The 20,771-nt window shown below is 40.3% G+C and overlaps 1 protein-coding gene and 1 long non-coding RNA gene across 2 annotated transcripts; one reads left to right on the top strand and one right to left on the bottom strand.

The window, feature by feature from the left end:
• Positions 1-6,826: 6,826 nt before the first annotated feature.
• LOC143539328 (uncharacterized) lies at positions 6,827-8,279 on the bottom strand. The gene is made up of 2 exons (XR_013136413.1): positions 7,260-8,279; positions 6,827-7,195 (listed from the first exon to the last, which is right to left on the bottom strand). It is a non-coding gene; the product is annotated as an uncharacterized LOC143539328 (long non-coding RNA).
• A 6,720-nt stretch (positions 8,280-14,999) lies between these two features.
• LOC143539307 (uncharacterized) lies at positions 15,000-15,806 on the top strand. The gene has a single exon (XM_077032653.1). The coding sequence runs from the start codon at positions 15,000-15,002 to the stop codon at positions 15,804-15,806; it is 807 nt and encodes a 268-aa protein (XP_076888768.1).
• The last annotated feature ends 4,965 nt before the right edge of the window (positions 15,807-20,771 follow it).

Raw genomic sequence — 20,771 nt, 5'->3', positions numbered from 1 at the left:
AACTACATGACAAATTATTTATTATTGTTTTCATTTAAGTTGTCCACAATTTTTATTTGTGTTATTTTATAAAAATTTATAACATCTTGGTTGAGATATAAATCAATTTATAGACAAAGAAAAAGGTAATTTCGTGTAACCCACAATTTTTATTTATATTATTTTATAAAAATTTATAACAGTTTGTTTGAGATATAAATCAATATATTGTATCCATTAACGGCACACAGGATTACATTTTCCACTAGCCTGGATTGCATTTGATAATGAAAGTAAAAATTATAAGCACCATTGGTCACATTGCTAATATTAATTATATTATCAATTAATAAACTTTAATTTAAGTTATTAAAACTAATGCATATCCAACTTAGGTGTAAATTTACTTTTACGTGTAAACTAAATATATGATATCTGTTGCAAATATTATTAAACTTGTTAACATGAAAATTTGGAACAATAGATGATAAATTATGTAATGTTATAATTATAACATAAAATATACATTATACTTATGTTTTATTTAACGATAACTCTCACGCAGCCAAAAGGTGGTTGTCGTCGACTTGTCGTGCGTCAGAAGCCCTCATGACACGTCTTCCTTCAAGTCGCTTGTTGTTAAAAATGCCTTTAAATTCTTAGTTCCTTAACAAAGAGTTTTTTTGCCTAACAATATCAATGGGTTAGATAAAGTTTTACTTTCTAAAGGAAGAGCTTGAAGGCCCATTTTAATTTTCTTACTATTGTTCACCTACATAATTAACAGCCCACTTCAATTATGTTGGTCCATACAATTTATATTCTTAACATTATATAAACAAGAATTTATATAACAAAAATTTAGATATTTTACTTTTTTCAAAATTATATACAAATCCGACAATAAACAAAAATTTAAATTAATTTTTTTATCGTTCTAGTACCAAGATGTAGGCACAATTGAGTTTTCATTCTATCAAAGCTATATTTTTAAAAATTAAAAAAATAAAAGCATAGGCATGTGTATTTCTAACAGATTTTTATAATAATATTTTTTTAATAAAATTCAGAAACATAAAGTATTGTCATGGCCCAAGGGGTTGAGATTTTTTTTGCCATATTGCCAAAAGTGGTGATTTTGGTGAAAGAAAAATAAAGCTTTAGTTTATATGGTCAAATGGTGGTTATGGTGATATTCTTATATACATAAATTTGATAAATCACATTTTCATTAAACTGTTAGACTGTAGTGGATGTAATATCTACCCAAAAATCCTCCATAGCGCCCGGACATATCATCCCCTAAGCGCTTTGGGCTCGTTTTGGGTTAGGAGCGTTTCCTGCAAAGCGCCTATTCCATTATTCGTATTTCATTCAACCAATCAAGTTTTTTTGACACAAACTACAACCGACCAAATCTTAATATTAGTAAAACACAAAAAACATTAATTGGTTAATAACCGAAGGGACAACATCCACTACTCTGTTTTGTTGTAAAAAAACTCATATGGTGACGTAACGTCACATAACACAAAACATTTCCATAAGGACTCCATTTACATGTTATGGTTCATATTCATTATAAATCACGTACAGTTATGCAAGGGAGAAGGTTGCTTAGGCCCGGGGAGGCCCCGCCCCCCTGTTTTTTTACGCATTAGTGTAAAATTACTCGTTTTTTTCCGAAATTTTTTATACGTGGTGTAAATTTAGCCATTTTCGGCCGAAATTTTTTATACGTAGTGTAAAATTTAGCTGTTTTAGGCCACAATTTTTATACGTAGTGTAAAATTTAGCCGTTTTCAGCCGAAAATTTTTATACATAATGTAAATTTAGCTGTTTTCGGCCGTAATTTTATATACGCAGTGTAAAATTTAGCCGTTTTCGGCCGAAATTTTTATACACGTAGTATAAATTTAGCCGTTTTTGGCCAAAATTTTTTATACGTTGTGTAAAGTTAGCTGTTTTTGGCCGAAAATTTGAGCCCGACCTCCTTCGTTTGTGAAATCTTGTATACATTTTGAGTCCAACCCCCCCCCCCCCCCCCGGTTGTGTTAGTCCAAGCTTCGCCACTGTAGTTATGAATCTTGAGGTTTAGACTTCTGATCGTTACATTAACCTTTCTTTTTTAGCCGTTTTTCATATATCACATATTCAATTTAAAAAAATAGAGTTTAAATCGAGAAAGAAACAAACTAGCAATAAGCTACACCACTAACAATAACTAGTCTTTTCAAATATATATTTATCGTTATTGTGGTCATAACATTACTATTAACGACCCGTTACACTCAGATCATCGTTTTTGTACATTTATTAAAAACTAACAAAACACAAGATGGTGAACACGCTGAAATTGATTAACAGCAATCTCCGGTGTTCACGGCGTTGATATTAAAGGTTTATTTTCTATTATTGGTGGCATTATGATCTCCGGCGACTCCCCTGTTCCCGGAAATGGTAATTCCGGCGGAAACTGTTGACCCGGATTGAACTCCGGCGGAAATTGTTGACCCGGATTGAATTCCGGCGGAAATTGTTTACCAGGGTTGACTTCCGGCGGAAACTGTTGACCAGGGTTGACTTCCGGCGGAAACTGTTGACCAGGGTTTAAGAATGGTGGCAGCTGTTGACCAGGGTCAACTATTGGTGGGAGTTGTGGGATTTGACTGCCTTGACCGGAACCAAGTTGTGGTGGTGAGAATATAGGTACTAAAGGTGGCAACAAGGCGGAGTCCGGCGGGTTGTTTTGGAAACCCGGTGGTGAGAATATAGGAACTAGTGGTGGAAGAGTTACACCACCACCACCACCAGCTGGTGGTGAAGACCACATTGGCACCAAAGGTGGTGTGCTAGAAATGGGTTATTAAAATTAGGTGGATCGGTCACTATACGCGGAAGCGTGTAATCCGGTGGCGGAGATAGTACGATTGGCGATAGGGCCGGGTTCTCGGGTGGCGGTGAAGCGACTAGTGGCGGTGGAGGCGGCGATGGGACGGGTGGTGGTGGTGATGGTGGTGGCGGTGACGGTGGAGGTGGCGATGGTGGAGGTGGAGGTGGGACGGGTGGTGGTGGTGGTGGGCCACTGGTGGTGGTATTGGTGGTGGGCTTGGGGGTGGGCATGGTGGGGACGGCCGAGTTAAAAAAGGATTGGTGGGGTCATTTTGTGAGAATGGCCATTCGCCGCATTTTCCAAATAGGTAATCATATAATGGATCACAATTTGGTGATCTGTCTCAGTTTTTTGACCTGCTATTGTGGCTGCGGCCTTTTGCCCGTCGGCCACAACTGAAGGACTTTTGGCCGCGGCCATGGTTACGGGTTCTAGTGTGGTTCTTTTGTAATTGATGGGTGAAAATTGGTTGTGAAATGGAGGAAGTGATGAAGAGTAATGCAATGGTTATTGACACTAAAATGTTGTGTTGAACCATCATTGTGTTTCAAAAAGACCAAACTAATAGTATTTATAGGTCAACACTTATATTACTTCATGTCAAGGTATTTGTCTACTGACAAAATACCATATAATATATTAAAATATTATATTTTTGGTGAATACTAGGAAAACCATCCGAATTAAAAGAACTAGAGACTTGACTGAAACACATTGGCATAAATGCAATGGTGACTTGTTTAAGCAATTCTGACAACCAATAGACAAGTTATAATTCACATATTTTTCTCATATATATTGTTTATTAATCATTTTCCTTTTTAAAGATCAACAAACGGATAATTGTCTGGTTACTTCATACACTGTGATCCAATGACAAAAGACCATCGCAGTTTGCACAACCCAGCCGCTTGGAGACCATGAACGCCTCCAAGATATACATATGACTTCATTACGAGAATACCAGAATAGTTTTATTATTTTTACATGAACATAACTTCACGCATACATATACTTAAGTTTATAAAATATTAGATATTCAAGTCATGGAATCAATAAACAAACACACAAATTAAGAACAAACTTACGTTTTATTAAATCAAAGAAAATAGCTCACAATCTTAATACGATAAACTCTCATACAGTCATACATAACCATATACCAGATAATGTATGTATAATGTTAACCCGACTAGACCAACAAGTAAACTAAAAAACCCTAAATCCCCTTAAACTAAAACTATGTATTTAGCTCCTTAGGCCCGGCTCGATAATCAACTAGACACGTCTAAAGAAAAGTTAAAGATTCCAGTTGTGAGTAACGGTTGTATATCAAGTTATAATTTTTTTTCTCATACAAAGATATACAATAAAACCTAATATTAGTGTTATGGCCATGACATTAAAACATGCATATATCATATATGAAACTGTTGATGGTAAAAAAAATGGTTAAAATAAAAAATGAGTCGGGTCATGCATGGATAGAATTGAATTGAATTCAATGAGGGTTGCCCCTAGTTTTACGTGCCCAAGTTTAATGCTTTCATCTTGATACACTTTTCAAACGCATGCCAAGTTTCAAACGTGTTTGCATGTTCAAATTTCCGACTCCATATACTAGTGTTAAATACATGAAACACTTAAATATGAGTACTTTAAACCATTTTTTTAAAGAGAAGGTAATAGGAGATAAGGTAGAGAGAGGTAGAATAATTTGTATTTTATTTATTGTTTTTTTTATTTTAGAAAAGTTTTAATATAATCAAACAAATAAGTAAGAAAAGACAGAAATATCCTTGACTTAACATTAAAATTTAGACTAAGTTAGCGATTTGAATGGAAATGACAAAAAGCAATATAACTTCAACATTCGAGATTAAAATAAAAATTTTGGATGAAGGGACAAAAGACTAAGAAGATAAGTATTGCGGATGATTTTAGCAGTTTACCGAAATAATATAAAAGGCATTGTAATGTTAAAGTTTTCTTTCTTTATTTTTAGTACCGCACATTTCATTTACAGTTAATAGTATTTAACACAAAGCTTACCATCTACACCGATATTTATCTTCAATATATAGAATTTAGTTACTACATATGATCTAAATCTACAAGATATTAAAAAAAATGTAGTAATCAAAATGTAGTTTTGGAGTATATTAAGTGTGTTGTTAATTTTTTAATCTATCTATACTATTAAAACAAAACAATTAATTAGAGTTGATATTAGGATGTCAACCAGTACTATTATCATTTATATAATTACTAACAAAGTTATGAATGTAACTTTAAATAAGGTTTTAATTAGATATTTCTGAATTATATAACTTTATTTATCATTATTTATATTTTATAAATCCATAAGTTATGTTATTACGTATATTATTAAACTTAATTTTTTGTTATAAATTTTTAACCACCCGTGAATTATAAGGGCTATATTTCTATCAAATACAACTAGTATTTGACCCGTCCGGTGGACGGGAATATCAACTTAGAAATGTGATTACATTAATTAATTTGACGGTTTGGTAAAGCTTGTAACATAAACATAAGACAACTTAAGAAGTCAAACAAGAAACAATAATTCAAATGTTATATGATAGGTATAGTAGTGGATAGTTACCTGCATAGTTGGTTATTTATTTTGTGTAGTGGGTCAAATGTTTCATATATTGTCTCATATGAATAGGTGTAGTGGTGGGTAGTTATATGTATTTTTGGGGTCATTCGTTTATACTAAAACTATTATTATGTAACAGCCACCCATAACCTATACATGTACACACGTTGATCTTATTTTGAGTTTTTGGGGAAGTGTTTAACATAAACAGTTATCAAGGAATGAAAAACATTGAACAACAATTTTGTTTTACTTACAATTAAATTAGTTAACAATCACTGATTGTAATTCAAAAAAAACATATGCTACCTGTTGCAATCCACCCCGTCAATCATAAGCCCACATCCACGTCTATAATAAAAGACATAAGTCAACCTGTTTGAATTCTAAAGAGATAAATTTACATTATCTAAATCGGCTTGTTGACTGGCTTATACAACATGTGTAAATAATGGGGGGTACCGGTCATGTATAAAAATTGGCCGTTAAAACTGGTTAAACTTAACTAATGACAATGGACCATAAATGGAAGTTTGATTAACACTAAGTTATAAAATGATTATTATATATTTTTAACTATTATAACAATAGTTTCCAAATGTAATATGAGAATATAACACCAAACAAACAATCAGCATTCATGAATAACAACAAAATTCATTCATGAACATTAATGAATGATTGTTTGTGGTATCTTAAATAAGCAAATAAAAATTGAACAATATAATTATATTGTTTATGAGTTTGAAAATGCAACATTGACATAATTCAACATTAAATGTAACGGTTACAAAGTTGAAGAGTCAACAAAAAAGCAAAACATGATGATAATGGAAAACAGTGATATAAAAACATAAGTCTAGCTACATAATGATAGTACTTAAAAAACACAATATTAAAGCATTAAGCGATACGGTCCTCAGTCAAGATCAACTCGATTTACAACACGACCATTGTTAGTCCTCCTTTTAAAAGGCACCCAAGCCTCTTCTGACTCATCTTCGGAACTTGCAATCTCTATCACATCCTCCCATTTCAACTTATCGAGTGCGCGAGACCGTTTCTTGAGTCGCTCAGCATTGCGATTCTAAGACATAAAAATAATAATTCCACACAGTATTGGGGTACTGGTCATGTAATAGTATGGGCCGATATACTGGTTACATGATGGGCCAATCATGTGAGACAAATAGTGGCTTTACGGTTGATAAAACATTTTTGTGGCAAAAAGTTGTATGTTAGTCTATTAACAAATGGGTCAATTGGGGTTAACATTTATCAATCTACATAAAAATAAATAAATAAACAAAAAACACACACCAAACAGTGCAACAATACAACTCATATATTAACAATAAAATTAAAATGCAAGAGTCACATAATTCACCATGTTAATGAAAATGTTACATAGTTTAAACGACAGTAAAAACACAAAAAAAAAAAGAAAAACAAAGCATGCGAAACAACTGACACGAGAACATAAGTGCAGATACATCATGATATTACTAAAAAAAAGTAAGCGACGTCATCTTCAGTCAAGATCAACTCGATTGTCAACCCTACCATACTTGGTCCTTTTAGTAGGCACACGACCCTCTTCAGACTCATCTTCAGAGCTAACAATCTCTATAACATCCTTCCATTTCCATTTATCAAGTGCCGTGTAGCGTTTGTTGATTCTGTTAGCCTTGACAACCTAAGACAAAATATATTAATCAACTATTAAATAATTTTAGCAAACACAACTATCAAATAGGTACCTCCTTGTTAAACTCGAGGTCAACGTCCTTTTTGCAAACACAACAATACAAAGGGATGTTATCCAAGGAGTCCAACCCGTTGGAAAAAGAATATTTTTCCTGTAATTTGTATAATAGAAAATATGTTAGCAGTTGATTTTGGTAGCCTAGCTAACAAATAAGCTACTTATATTATAACCTTTTTGAAGAAGGGACGGTTCAATTTCAACCTTGATAGCTTGCTGCAGCTAAAACCACAAAACAAAACAGTTAGAAAATCCTTGTAAAACCAACATTAACAATTACATTTTACATTCTAACAATTAACGAAACCAAAAAAACATCAACGTACATGTGGGTACTGTTTGGGAGCTTCAACGGAAATTTCCTGTATTCAAACACATTGCTAGGTTAGCAAACTTCATATGTCACAAATTTATATTATTGTAATAGCAAAATAACAAAAACAAACCGAAATAAGTTAAACATGCCTACCTTCACGGGAATGTCATCAACAATATTATCGGTTTCAAGAATAGACGAAAACTACAAGTAAAAGGGGATAAATGGTTAGACGATTAGATCCTACAAACTTAGAAAAAAAGAAATTAATTGGCGTACCTCCTCGTCATAGAGAGTTGTGTGATGATTATATTCTTTATCCATGATAAGATTCACTTAACAACAAAATAAACAATGCATTTGTGGTATCTAGAATTCAATATATGGAGTCATAGCCACTACCATAGTAGTTAAAACTCCACTTCCCAACTTTGTAGGAGATAGTGGACATGTTGTGTGAGAAAAATCGTTGAAAATCAAAACTAAAACTGTAATATGGTTGCATGCATAACGAAAGCTTAAAATTTTATATAACTATGTTAAGTAGTGGGTAGTTGCTCATGTAAATGGGTTAGTGGGGTAGTTAGTATGTGATGAAAGATAACCGTTTTTAATCCATCCTTATCGAACGACCTATATTCAATCTTGGATCTTATCGGACGGCTAGCATTAGTTTCCATTCTTCAGTAACCTATTATTATAATTCAAAAAAAGTGTGGGCCTATTGAAGTTTTTTAGTTGGATTTTCTAAAGAGAGCCCATTGTATACACCACCATGCCCATATCACCCAATGTATAATAATGATGGATGCTTTAGAAAAACTGCCCATAACCCAAATCTTATAGCATTCTAATTTCTTTATACTTTCAAAAACATTTGGGAACAAAGTTAATTAAAGGAATGTATTTTTTCTGTTAATTTGGGAACAAAGTTAATTAAGACGGATCTCAAAACACACATTATGAAATTAAGTAAACCCAATAGTTAGCACTTAGCATAAATAAGTAAACACATTATGACATTAAGTAAACACATTATGACAAGTTGAAACAAATACGTGTTAAATAAGGTTTTATCAAGATAGTCATAAAAATTATGAAAATATCAATATATTCATTTTAATTAAAAGAATTATCATAATTCATAAATATCTTATAATGTACAACATGGCCCATAAAAAGCACAAAATATTTCACTCATGCTCTTTATTTTCACGACTTGTCAAAATGTCATTTCCAAGTACAAAATATGAGCCACAAATGATAATAAAACAACAGACTAATCGTTAAAAGTAGAATAGTAGGTGATAAAAAACTATTTGGTTAAATATTTTAAGAAGATTACATAGGTTTGCTTTGCTTTTCTTTTCCTTTTTTAATAGCATTTTTTTTCTCTTGTTATAAGACTTGAAACCTTATCGTTTGGAATAACTTTCAGCTTAACAAAAACCTTGCTACCATTGAGCTATAAGTTCTTACATAGGTTTGTAATCGTGATTGACTGATTGCTACTACACGCGAATGCGATTGTCGAAAAATAAGTATGCTTTAATCTTTGAAGTCGGGCTTTTTTGAACGGTCAAGTGCAACTAGTTTCCACTCACATCAACAGTGGCGAAGCTTGGACTAAGACACCGGGGGGGCGAACTCAAAATGTATACAAAATTTCACAAACAAAGGGGGCGGACTTAAACTTTCGGCCGAAAACGGCTAAATTTACACTACGTATAGAAAATTTATGGCGAAAACGGCTAAATTCACACTACGTATAGAAAATTTCGGGCGAAAACGGCTAAATTTTACACTACGTATAAAAAATTTGAGCAAAAAACGGCTAAATTTTACACTACATATATAAAGTTTCGATCGAAAACAACTAATTTTACACTACGTACAAAAAAATTCGGCAAAAAACGACTAAATTTTACACTAGTATATAAAATTTCGGTCGAAAACGGCTAAATTTACACTACGTATAAAAAAATTCGGGCGAAAACGGCTAAATTTACACTACGTATATAAAATTTCGGGCGAAAATGGCTAAATTTTACACTACTCATAAAAATTTTGACCGAAAACGGCTAAATTTTACGCTACGTATATAAAATTTTGGTCGAAAATGGCTAAATTTACACTACGTATAAAAAATTTCAGACAAAAACTGGTAAATTTACACTACCGCGTAAAAAAACAGAGGGGGGCCGGGGCCACCCCTGGCTCCTTCGCCATTGCACATCAACCCACCTTACTCAAGCTTGAATCCCCCCATATAGTGGTGCTACCCATATTTCAGAGCGTGCACATGAGCCGTGAATTGAACTTGGGACCTCTAGGTTAGGAACTCCACATAAGTTGGTAAACATTTCCTCCTTCGATCACTTGAACTGGACATTATTGACAAACTTGAAGTCATTTTCATTATTCTTAGATTAAAGTAGATGTAGATTAATTAACTATAGGCGCCCTCGGGGGTATAGTTTGGGCACCGTTGGGCGCCAAACACCACCGAGAGATGCCTTTGAACCCCAGGTGTCGAGGCTTCGTCCATCCCAACGATGGGCGCGAAAGGTGGGTGAAGGTGGACCCCTCTCTCATGGGAGTCCAAGTGGCGTTAAACCACAGCGGGACAATATAGGCTGGGGCTTCAATACCCCGGTGCTAACGTGGCAATGTGAAGGGACATCAATGCCCCTCACCATCACCATATAGAATAGTCTTAAGATGATTAAAATCACAAACGGATATAAAAACATTTTGATATGAATATCAGTAAATAAGTATAGGTAATAAACATAATTGTAATGTTTTTGACCACTGTAGAGGTAGGGTATGAAACCCACCATTTGGCTAAGTATGACACTAATTGCATACGGCACGCGGAACACTAGGCGCCAAAAAGCCACTAACGCAAGACGCAGTGCATGGCGCGAAGAGCGGAGTCAAATATAGCTTTTCCTGACACCTCGGGAATGGTAATGTAAAGGTCCCACCAGCATGGGACAAAAAGATGGTAACCCACATAGGGATAAACACCAAACCAATAGGGATTGGACAACACATAAAAGATGGTACAAACAGTACAATCAAATCCATGTCAAAAGGCCATGACGCCCACCAACTTCCACTAACCACCACGACCGCACGAGTGGGGAATATTATTGGTGGAAAACCTGACAACGTGGTTGGTTACACTCTCTCTCCTCCGGCTATAAATACCAGTATACTCCAAATGGTAAAGGATATACTGCCTCTCACTATCACTATCAAATTATATCCTCTCGTATTATCAAATACTGATTCTCACGCCGGAGGGTGGTTACGAGAGAATCCCCCCCCCCCATTCCTCGTAACGAGCTCACGGTGTTCTATTTTGCAGGATACACTTGTATGCGCCAAGAAGGTTTTATAACCCGTCGTGTAGAATACTTAGCCATTACCCTCGGACTAACGTGTTAGACCTTGAGGGGAGGATTTGTGTTTCTTCATTGGCGCCATCCGTGCATATAGCTAGAACAGTAACTCACTCCGTTCTTGGCTCAGATGAGTGGCAAGACTACACCAAAGGAGGTTGGTCAAAAAACCAACCTAGAAGGAAACATCGAAAACCTGGACGTAGAGAATACGGATGGAGGTCTCCTTAACGCCTCCATCGTTCACCCTACAATGACGGATAAAAAGCAAACAAAAGCACGTTCAAAAACAGCTATGCCGCCAGACATCATGGCATGGCTCGAAGCTGAGCAACAAAAGCTGAGAGACAAAGTACAAGAAAAAATGGCGTCCGTTGTGAAACCTAGATCACTGTTTGATACAGATTCTAGTAGCAACGAGGAAGAAGAATCTGAAGAAAACTCAACACCGGCTCGGGCGAAAACACCATTCGCCAAAACGTCTCTTGAGAAGCAGAACAGCAAAGCAGGAGAGAAATTTCAGAGGTCGAACCAAAAGGCAGACTCACGCCTGGACGACCCTGACTATGAAGAGAGATGGAAAGAACCAGAGGCCAGAAAATTAGTAAAGTACCACCCAGAAGCGGTGGTAGATTTTTCCAAACCATACCGGCCAACAACATCGGCGGGAAAATCAAAGTTTGTGGCGAGAATAGCCGAAGCTGAACTACCAGAAAATCCCAAAATCCCGCCAACGGTGGGTCAATATGATGGTATCTCAGATCCAGACGATCACTTACAAACCTTCACGGTGGCGGGGTTAGTATCAGGATGGACCATGCCGTTATGGTGCCATATCTCCACGCTAACCCTAGTAGGAGCCGCTAGAGCATGGTTCGAAAGATTACTGGATAATCAAATCACAAGCTGGGAGGACCCAGCAAAAAAGTTCGCTCAACAGTTTAGCCAACAGCGGCGACATATCAGTGACCCGGCAGATATTCTGAACGTCATTAGAAAAGATAATGAAACGCTTGAAGACTTCATCGCTAGATTCAAGCAAGAAGGCTTGAACATCGGTGGCGTAAGCGAAGAACTTTTGCGGGCAGCCTTTCGCCAAAACGTAAAATGCGACGACCTAATACGGAATCTTACGGGTAGAGATGGCATGCCGTAGAAATGGGATGATGTTATGACCGCGGCCAAGAGAAACGCGCGAATGGAAAAAGTTTGGGAAAAGAACTGGCGAAGAACGATGCCGGGAACGACATTAATAGGGTCCGCCAGGGCAAAAGAATGTCCTCCGTATGGTCAAGGTTGAACAGCGGAAGGGAGGCCACATTCGATCCATCCAAAGCAAGACAAAAAGGTCAATCAAGTACACCCCAAACGAACGGATCCAGATGGACCCCGCTGACAAGAAGCCTAGCCCATATAATGTACAACGAAGGAATCCAGCTGAAGAAGCCGGCACCAGTTAAACAGGGGCCAGGCACAGACATGAAAAGTTATTGCGACTTTCATGAGCAACATGGCCACACGACAAATCAGTGTGTCAACTTGAAAGACGCGATCGAAGAATGTGTCAAAAATGGCAAACTGGATCACCTTGTGAGAAACATACGGGGGAAGTACAAACGCCCACCTCCAAAAGATGGCGGAAGACCAGAAAAGAAGATCAAAGACCAACACGCTAACATGATCTCGAGCAACGTTCAAAACAAGAAAATGAGGACAGAATGGGCACCATGGAAGGAAGAACAAGTTATCTTTACAAGAGTCAGAGGAGGGGCGAACAAAAGGGCACCCCTAGTAATTACAGCCGTTTTTTTGTAATTACAGAACGCTGCGCTTCTTTATCGACACAGGGGCAACGTCCAACATCATGTACCGCCAGTGTTTCGACCTGATAGACAAAGAAGACAAACGCCGGTTGACAGCAGTTAACGCCCCAATTACGGGATTAAACCAGAGTATCGCATACCCGCTAGGACAGCTGACATTCCCAGTCGAGCTAAGCGATGGGTTCCACTCCCGAATAGAAGAGGTGGATTTCCTAGTAATGGAAACTTCTCACCCACAATACGATATAATCTTGGGAAGAGAAGCCATTGGTGACTTCAACGCCACCCCGTCAACAACACATGGGATAGTCGGAGTACCAACCCCGACCGGGATAGCGATGATCCACGCCAACAAAGAATGCAACATAGCGAAAAGAAAAGCGCCGAAAGTGCAAAAAACGAACAAAATCAAAGAAGCGGAAAAGTGGGTGCTCAACAAGAAGTTCCCAGAGCAAAACATAACCATTGGTCCAAACATCTCAGAAGAAGCACGCGCGGCGCCCAAAACCTTATTACTCAAAAACATCGATGTCTTCGCCTGGACCCCAACAGATATGACGGGAGTCCCAAGAAGCAAGGCAGAACATGAGTTAAAAGTTAACCCAAATTTCGTCCCGGTCGTACAAAAACAAAGAAAGATGGGGCCAGAACAGGCAAAGGCCTGTGATGAGCAGGTCCAGCAACTGATCGATGCAGGTATAATCAGAGTAATTCAGTACCAAACTTGGGTAGCGAACCCGGTAATGGTACTCAAGGCGAATGGCCAATGGCGCATGTGTATCGATTTCAAAGACTTGAACAAGGCGTGCCCGAAAGATTGCTACCCTTTACCAGAAATCGACCTTAAAGCTGACGCACTGGTACCCTTTCAGTTCAAGTGCTTTTTAGATGCGTACAACGGGTACCATCAAATCCACACGGCGGCAAAAGACCAAGACAAAACAGCGTTCAGAACAAACAGCGGTACATATTGTTACAAAATGATGCCATTTGGCCTCAAGAACGCCGGGTCTACGTACCAAAGGTTGATGGACAAAGAGTTTAAACCTCAAATTGGGAGGAATTTGGAAGTTTACATGGACGATCTCGTCATTATAAGCAAGACAGAAGAAACCATGTTAAAAGATATACAGGAAACCTTCAACACTCTAAGGTCAATAAGCATGAAGCTCAACCCAGGAAAATGTTCCTTCGGCATGGAAGAGGGAAAATTCCTAGGAGTAGTCGTGACGAACGGTGGCTTCAAGGCCAATCCAGAAAAATTGGAAGCCGTGCGAAAAATGTCATCGCCAAAATCGGTCAAACAAGTGCAAACACTCAACGGACGGTTAGTTGCATTGAATAGGTTTTTGTCTAGTCACGCTGAAAAGTCATTCCCGTTCGTCTCAACCTTGAGAAATTGCCTCAAGAAGTCTCAGTTCCGATGGACAGAAGAAACGGAAAAAGCGTTCCAAGAAATTAAGTCACGCCTGGATGTGCTGCCAACACTCACAGCACCCAAAGCTGGAGAACCATTAATAGTATACTTAGCAGCATCAGAAAAACAGTCAGCGCAGTCTTGATGGTGGAAAGGAATGGTATTCAAACGCCCATTTATTACATAAGCCGAACTATGGCAGATGCAGAAACAAGATACTCCACCTTGGAAAAGTTAGTCTTATCCTTGGTCTAGACAGCGCGACGTTTAAGAAGATATTTCCAAGGCCACCCAATACATGTTCTCACCAACTTTCGATTGCAAAATGTACTGAGCAAACCAGACTTGTCTGGGAGGTGGGAGGCTCGCTAAATGGGCGATAGAATTGGGAGAATATGCCATTGAGTTCAAACCAAGGCCAGCAATAAAAGGCCAGGTTTTGGCTGATTTCATCGCAGAAATCCCTCAAGAAAAAGAAGAAGAATGTAAAAGAGAAATCGAAGCCCCCGTAGATCAAAAGCAAGACGAAGTCTGGAAGATGTTCACAGACGGAGCCTCCAACGACGAAGGCGCGGGAGCCGGCCTAAAAATAACCAACCCAGAGGGGCAACATTTCACGTACGCATTACGCCTAGAATTCAAAAGCACAAAAAACTAGGGGCCCGCCATTTGGAAGCACATGCGGACTCCATGTTAGTGGCAAACCAAATTGAAGGATCATACGACGCGAAGGACAACAAGATGGCATTTGGCGCAAGCTAAGGCGCTAATGGCAACTTTTGCCACATGCAAAGTGAAACACATCAATAGAAGCGAGAACAAACAAGATAACGCCCTAAGAAAACTCGCATCCGTTGGATTTGAACACCTTGCAAAAGATGTCCGCATCGAAGTCCTGGTAACACCTTCAATAATGAACAGAGAAATTCTCGTTTGCTCAGAAACAGAAAACAGTTGGATGACACCAATCATCAACTACCTCGCGAGAGGTATCTTGCCAGAAAAGAAAGCAGATGCGCGGAAGATCCGCCATAAAGCATTGAATTACACAATCCAAGGAGATATCCTGTATAAGCGATCATACTTAGGTCCACTTCTCAGATGCGTAGACCTGCAAGACGCAAATTATCTACTCAGAGAAATCCATGAAGGAATATGTGGCGTACACGCAGGTCCAAGAATGGTGGTAGCGAAAATCATGAACACGGGATACTATTGGCCGGGCATGCATGTTGACGCCGAGAAAGAATTGAGAAAATGCAGTGCTTGCCAACGCCATGCACCAAACACCTTGCGTCCAAAAAACGCCATGATACCGGTAACAGCTTCTTGGCCATTTCAGAAATGGGCAATTGATATAACTGGACCATCCCCAGAGGCGCCAAGCAGCGTGAAATTTTTGATCGTAGCAATCAATTACTTCACAAAGTGGGTCGAAGCAAAGCCGGTAGCAACAATCAACGCAATGAGCATCAAGAAGTTTATCTGGGAGTTTATAATTTGTCGGTTTGGATTACCCATGAGCTTAGTTGGTGACAACGGAACACAATTCGCTGACCAACATGTCCAGAAATAGTTGAAAGAGCTCAATGTTATGCAGACATTCACTTCTGTTGCTCATCCACAAGGGAATGGCGAAGTAGAACGCGCCAACAAAATAATCGTTGGCGGAATCAAGAAAAGATTAGCAAACCACAATTCCGGATGGGTCGATTAGCTACCTCATGTACTATGGGCCATAAGAACGCACAAAAACACAAGCAACGCGGAAACGCCGTTTAGCTTAACTTATGGTACCGAAGCATTGTTCCCCGCCGAAGTTGGCGTCCCGTCGCCAAGAATCACAATACCGAATGACAATGACGCAGAAAGGAAGTTAGACCTAATGCTTCTTGAAGAGCGTCGAGAGTTGGCGGCAATAAGAGAACAAAATTACAAACGCCAACTACAAAAGTATTACTACGCTAAAGTGAAAATATGTGAGTTCAACATTGGAGATTACATACTCCGCAACAATGAGGCATCAAGAACACAACCGCAAGGCAAGCTAGCGCCATCTTGGGAAGGCCCATACCAGATCAAGGAAGTATTGGGAAAAGGCGCCTACACTTTGATGCACCTCGATGGTTCAACGATTCCTAGAACATGGAACGCAACACAATTGCGAAGGTGTTATATGTAAATCGATTCCAATTGTAAAAACAGGCCAAGGGTCAAATATGAATGGAAACGATACTCCGCGTGTCACAAATCAAACCTTTTCATTTATAAGCAAAAATTTACAAGCGAGCACTTACGCCCACACACAAAAAAAAGCCTAATCTACATCGTTGACACTCCTTCCAGAGTCAGCGATCGAAATATCCTCTTGATCGCCAGCAGGAGCGGTGGAAGGACCAGCCTGCGAAGGCTCAAGCAAATTCCTCAACAGCTGCACGCCATTCTCTTCCTTGGCATACTGAGCAACTTCCGAAAGAATAGGAAACGTGAGGGAATCATAGTCCGTCTCAGCAGCAGCATACTCCTTTTCCACGTCAATGGCGTGAAGGGCATAGGCCTCAAGTGAAAGGTTGTTGCGCAAATGCGCAATACCGTCATGAAAACCAGCCTTATGACCAAGCTGTTGAGAAGCATTGACAAGGGCTCCAACGCAGCGCGTTAAATCATCATCACTAATGATGCGTTGAGCAACCTAAACAAAGGAAAACATCATTAGAGTAAAAAAATGATAAGGGGGGAAGAGCAGCGAAAGAAGATAATACCTTGCAAATAGCATGCTTCAACAACCAAAAACGGTCTGCAGCGGTGGCAGCAAGCTCAGAGGTCAAAACCTTAATGGCCTCCTCATTAGAAGCCGGCGTATCAGCCAACTTACCAGCATCCGCCTTCCTCACCGCGGCTTCCGTCACCAACTCTTCAATACGCTTGCGAAGATCAGCGTTTTCACTCTCGAGTCGAGCGGAAGCCTCCTTGGCAGCAACAGCGTGGCTACGTGCGTCCGCGAGATCAGTGTTTGACTTCTTGCACGCAGCATCAAACTTCTTATAGCGGGCGGCGCGATCGCGGGTAGACTCCGCCAGGTCTGCCTCAGCCTTAGCCAATTTCGCTTCATCGCTTAAAGCTTGGCGATGATCAGCCAATTCTTTACCCGCTTTCCATGCGCCGGCCTCGGCGTCTTTCACCAACTGCTCCATCTCTCTCATGCGAACACTGGCATCGATTTTGTCCTCATGAAGGGCACGGTTTTCGCGCAGCAACTCCGCAAAACAAAAGAACGCCTGGACTTGGTGAAAAGCAGCATCGGAGTACAAATTCCCTCGGGGCTGGATCTTACGAGCAATGCGCTCACCGGGAGGAACATCATACTCTAAAAACTCGGAACAGGTAGCGGGATCCTCAAAATTGGCCCCACAATTAACCTTCCAGCGGGGGCGGAAAACTTGGCTCGCCTCCATGGAGTCGCGGGGGTCCATATCCACATCCAGTACACCACCACTCAAACATCCGCTGAACCCGCCGCTGCTACTGCCTTGGATTTCGAAAAATTTACCCTGCACCGTCGCACCATTGAGGAAAGGAGGCAACGACACAGCCTCATCACCATCAAGAATTAAAGTCTTGTCTGGTGAGAACTGCCTTGACTTCAAAAAATCAGCGATAGAGAGACCCGTTGATTCAAGGCTAACCTTAGGCGATTCATCCACAATCGCCTTCATGGGTTGCACAGACGACGCCGGCAGCGACACAACTGGAATTGACCCAGTTGAAGCACGAACAGTCGTCACAATGGTCTGGGCCTCAGACGGGCCAACCACACTCGTCATCATTGGCAAACTCAGCATCTGTACAATTGGCCCAACCTCCGACAAGTTGCAAACACTTGTCATCATCGGCAAACTGGCAAAAATAGACGCCATAGAAGATGTAACGTCAGAAGTTGCGGGAGATACGGTCGATGAAGAAATCGCCATCAAACCTGAAATAAACAAATAATTTCAGAGAAGGTCTAAGTTCAATCAAGAGGAAGAGTAGAGAAATATATACCTGACGATTTAACAAGGCCACGCTTGACAAAACCGCCAAGACGAGGTTTCTTGACGGCGCGGAACACTTCTTCATCATCTTCATTAATCACAGAGGTGGGACCCAAATGGTGTGGAACAGTGAACGCCCCACCCACTGAGAAGGAAGAGGAAAAAGATGGACCTGTAGATACGAAACTCGTATCCACAACGGTTCCAGAAGCTGCAGCTGCAGAAAACACATCAGTCGCCACCAAAATTGGAGTGACAACCGCTGCAGTTAACGCAGACACAACAGTCACAGGCTGTGAAGATGTTGGCGAGGAGAAGCCAACACAAACCTGCGCGGAGGTGGTTGGGGAAAACACCATGCCGGCACTTGGACCAGGTGCCTCAAGAAATGATGCGGAAGAAGACACCGGATCCGAAAAGGGCACCTAGGAGATCATGACGACATCGTCGTCATCATCCACGGCGTCTCTTGCGGCGGCGTCTATCGGAAACGCAACCGTCTCCCCACCACTGCACTTAGGAAGGCGCACAACGTTAGATCGTCTACCTGAAAAGGAGAATGAAATGTTAGTAAAATAAACAAAGCAAATGATGGAAACAGTTGAAGAACTTACCACTCTGAAGGGTAACAGAGCTAGGAGGTGGCAGCGGCCGCGAGGCAGGTGGTTGCCCCATTGGAAGAGGAAACACAAAGTTTCGAGCGGTCCGAGTAAGGATCGGCTCTTCACGGGGACCTAACTCCCTTCGACCCAACATTTTGACGCCCTCAGGCGCAGGCTGTAGGAGGAGCATACGGTCTTCCACCTCTGAAAGAAAACCAAGTTAAAACATCGCAGAAACTATGACACTTGGGAACAAAAATTAAAACTGATGCTAACCTTGACCGCCGTTAAGAATAACAGGCACAAATGTCGCATCATCCCAAATTAGGCTCATGCTGAATAACACCAGCGCGCTCTCCTTATAATGACGGAGTGGAGAGAGGCCAGCCTTCAGAGTGTTATACCAGACAGAACCGGTATAAGGAGCCACTTTCGGCTCAGGAAGCTCCTTCACATCCGTAAAAAACATAGGATGTGGAACCACGCGCGCAGAGACGTAGAAGAATACACTCTTCCACTCGTGCAAACTCGATGGTGCATCTAAGGCAATAGCCTTGGCACCTGGACGAGTATGCAAGTTGTACCATCAATGGGCGAAACGCCACCGGTATAAAGCACATAACCGGTCAGCAATCGGTGTAATACCGAGGCAATGACAAGTATATTCGAAATGGCGAAGACGAGCCATTCCGAATGGATGAATCTGGCTGAGATGCAGCCTAAACACATCCAGCACGTTCACCAAGAACCAGGTAAGGGGCAATCGGAAATTACCCAGAAAGAAATACTCCCGGTACACGGCAATCTTGCCAATGGGAGCCTCACGAGCTGTCTTGCCGGAGGCAGGCAACTCAGGCTCATACTCAGAGCCGATGTTGTAGACCCTGACCACATTGTTGAAGTCATCAGCAGACATACGACAGCCGACGAACTCCATGCTATTATTCTTCTTATTCTTAGAGGTTTTAGAGGACTCAGCCATAAAATAAAGAAGGCTTAAAGAAGAGAAAACGGTGATAATTATGCTTAAATGGTGTAACCTCCCTCTATTTATACTAATCGCAGTTAATAAAGGGAGGAGGGATACAAAAAGGATATTTAACACGTGGTCCAATCAGGAAACTCCACGATAATAGGGTGACAGAATATATGTGTTACAGCTGGGCGCGTCACCGGGATTCTCGCCCACTCGCCTGACACAGGCAGAAAGTCTGCAGGGCAGAGCAACCGTCGTAAAACTGTCACGTCCAGCAGTCACTTCACTGACTTGCATTTAATTCACCCATCAACGCCAAAACCATACGTTATCTATATAGACGGAAACAAATAAGGTAAGTGCTGGCCAAGAAAGGCTCCGTCAAGGGATGATTTAACCCAAATCACCCGCCAAACCAGGCTCCGCCAGGGGATGATTTAACCCAAATCACCCGCCAAACCAGGCTACGTCAGGGGATGATTTAACCCAAATCACCCGCCAAACCAGGCTCCGTCAGGGGATGATTTAACCCAAATCACCCGCCAAACCAGGCTCCGTCAGGGGATGATTTAACCCAAAACACCCGCCAAACCAGGCTCCACCAAGGGATGATTTATTATAAATCACCCGCCAAAATAGGCGCCAACATGGGATGATTGAATATAAATCACCCGCCAAAATAGGCGCCATCATGGAATGATTTAAGATAAATCACCCGCCAAAGCAGGCGCCAAAATGGGATGGTTTGAGATAAATCACCCGCAGAAATAAGCGACATCAAGGAATGATTTAGTATAAATCACCCGCTAATGCAGACTGTCAAACGGGATGACCCAACATGAATCAACCGTCAACCAACGGTTACGACTAATGAAGTCACCCGTCTAATATGTGGAAATACCCGCAAAAATAAACCAAACCAAACCAAC

The sequence above is a fragment of the Bidens hawaiensis genome, unplaced genomic scaffold, assembly GCF_021521415.1.
Source record: "Bidens hawaiensis isolate Kalapana, Puna unplaced genomic scaffold, B.hawaiensis_p1.1 tig00011861_1, whole genome shotgun sequence".
NCBI lineage: Eukaryota > Viridiplantae > Streptophyta > Magnoliopsida > Asterales > Asteraceae > Bidens > Bidens hawaiensis.
Note: the sequence above shows the minus strand (reverse complement) of the source record. Positions and strands in the feature narration are given on the sequence as shown.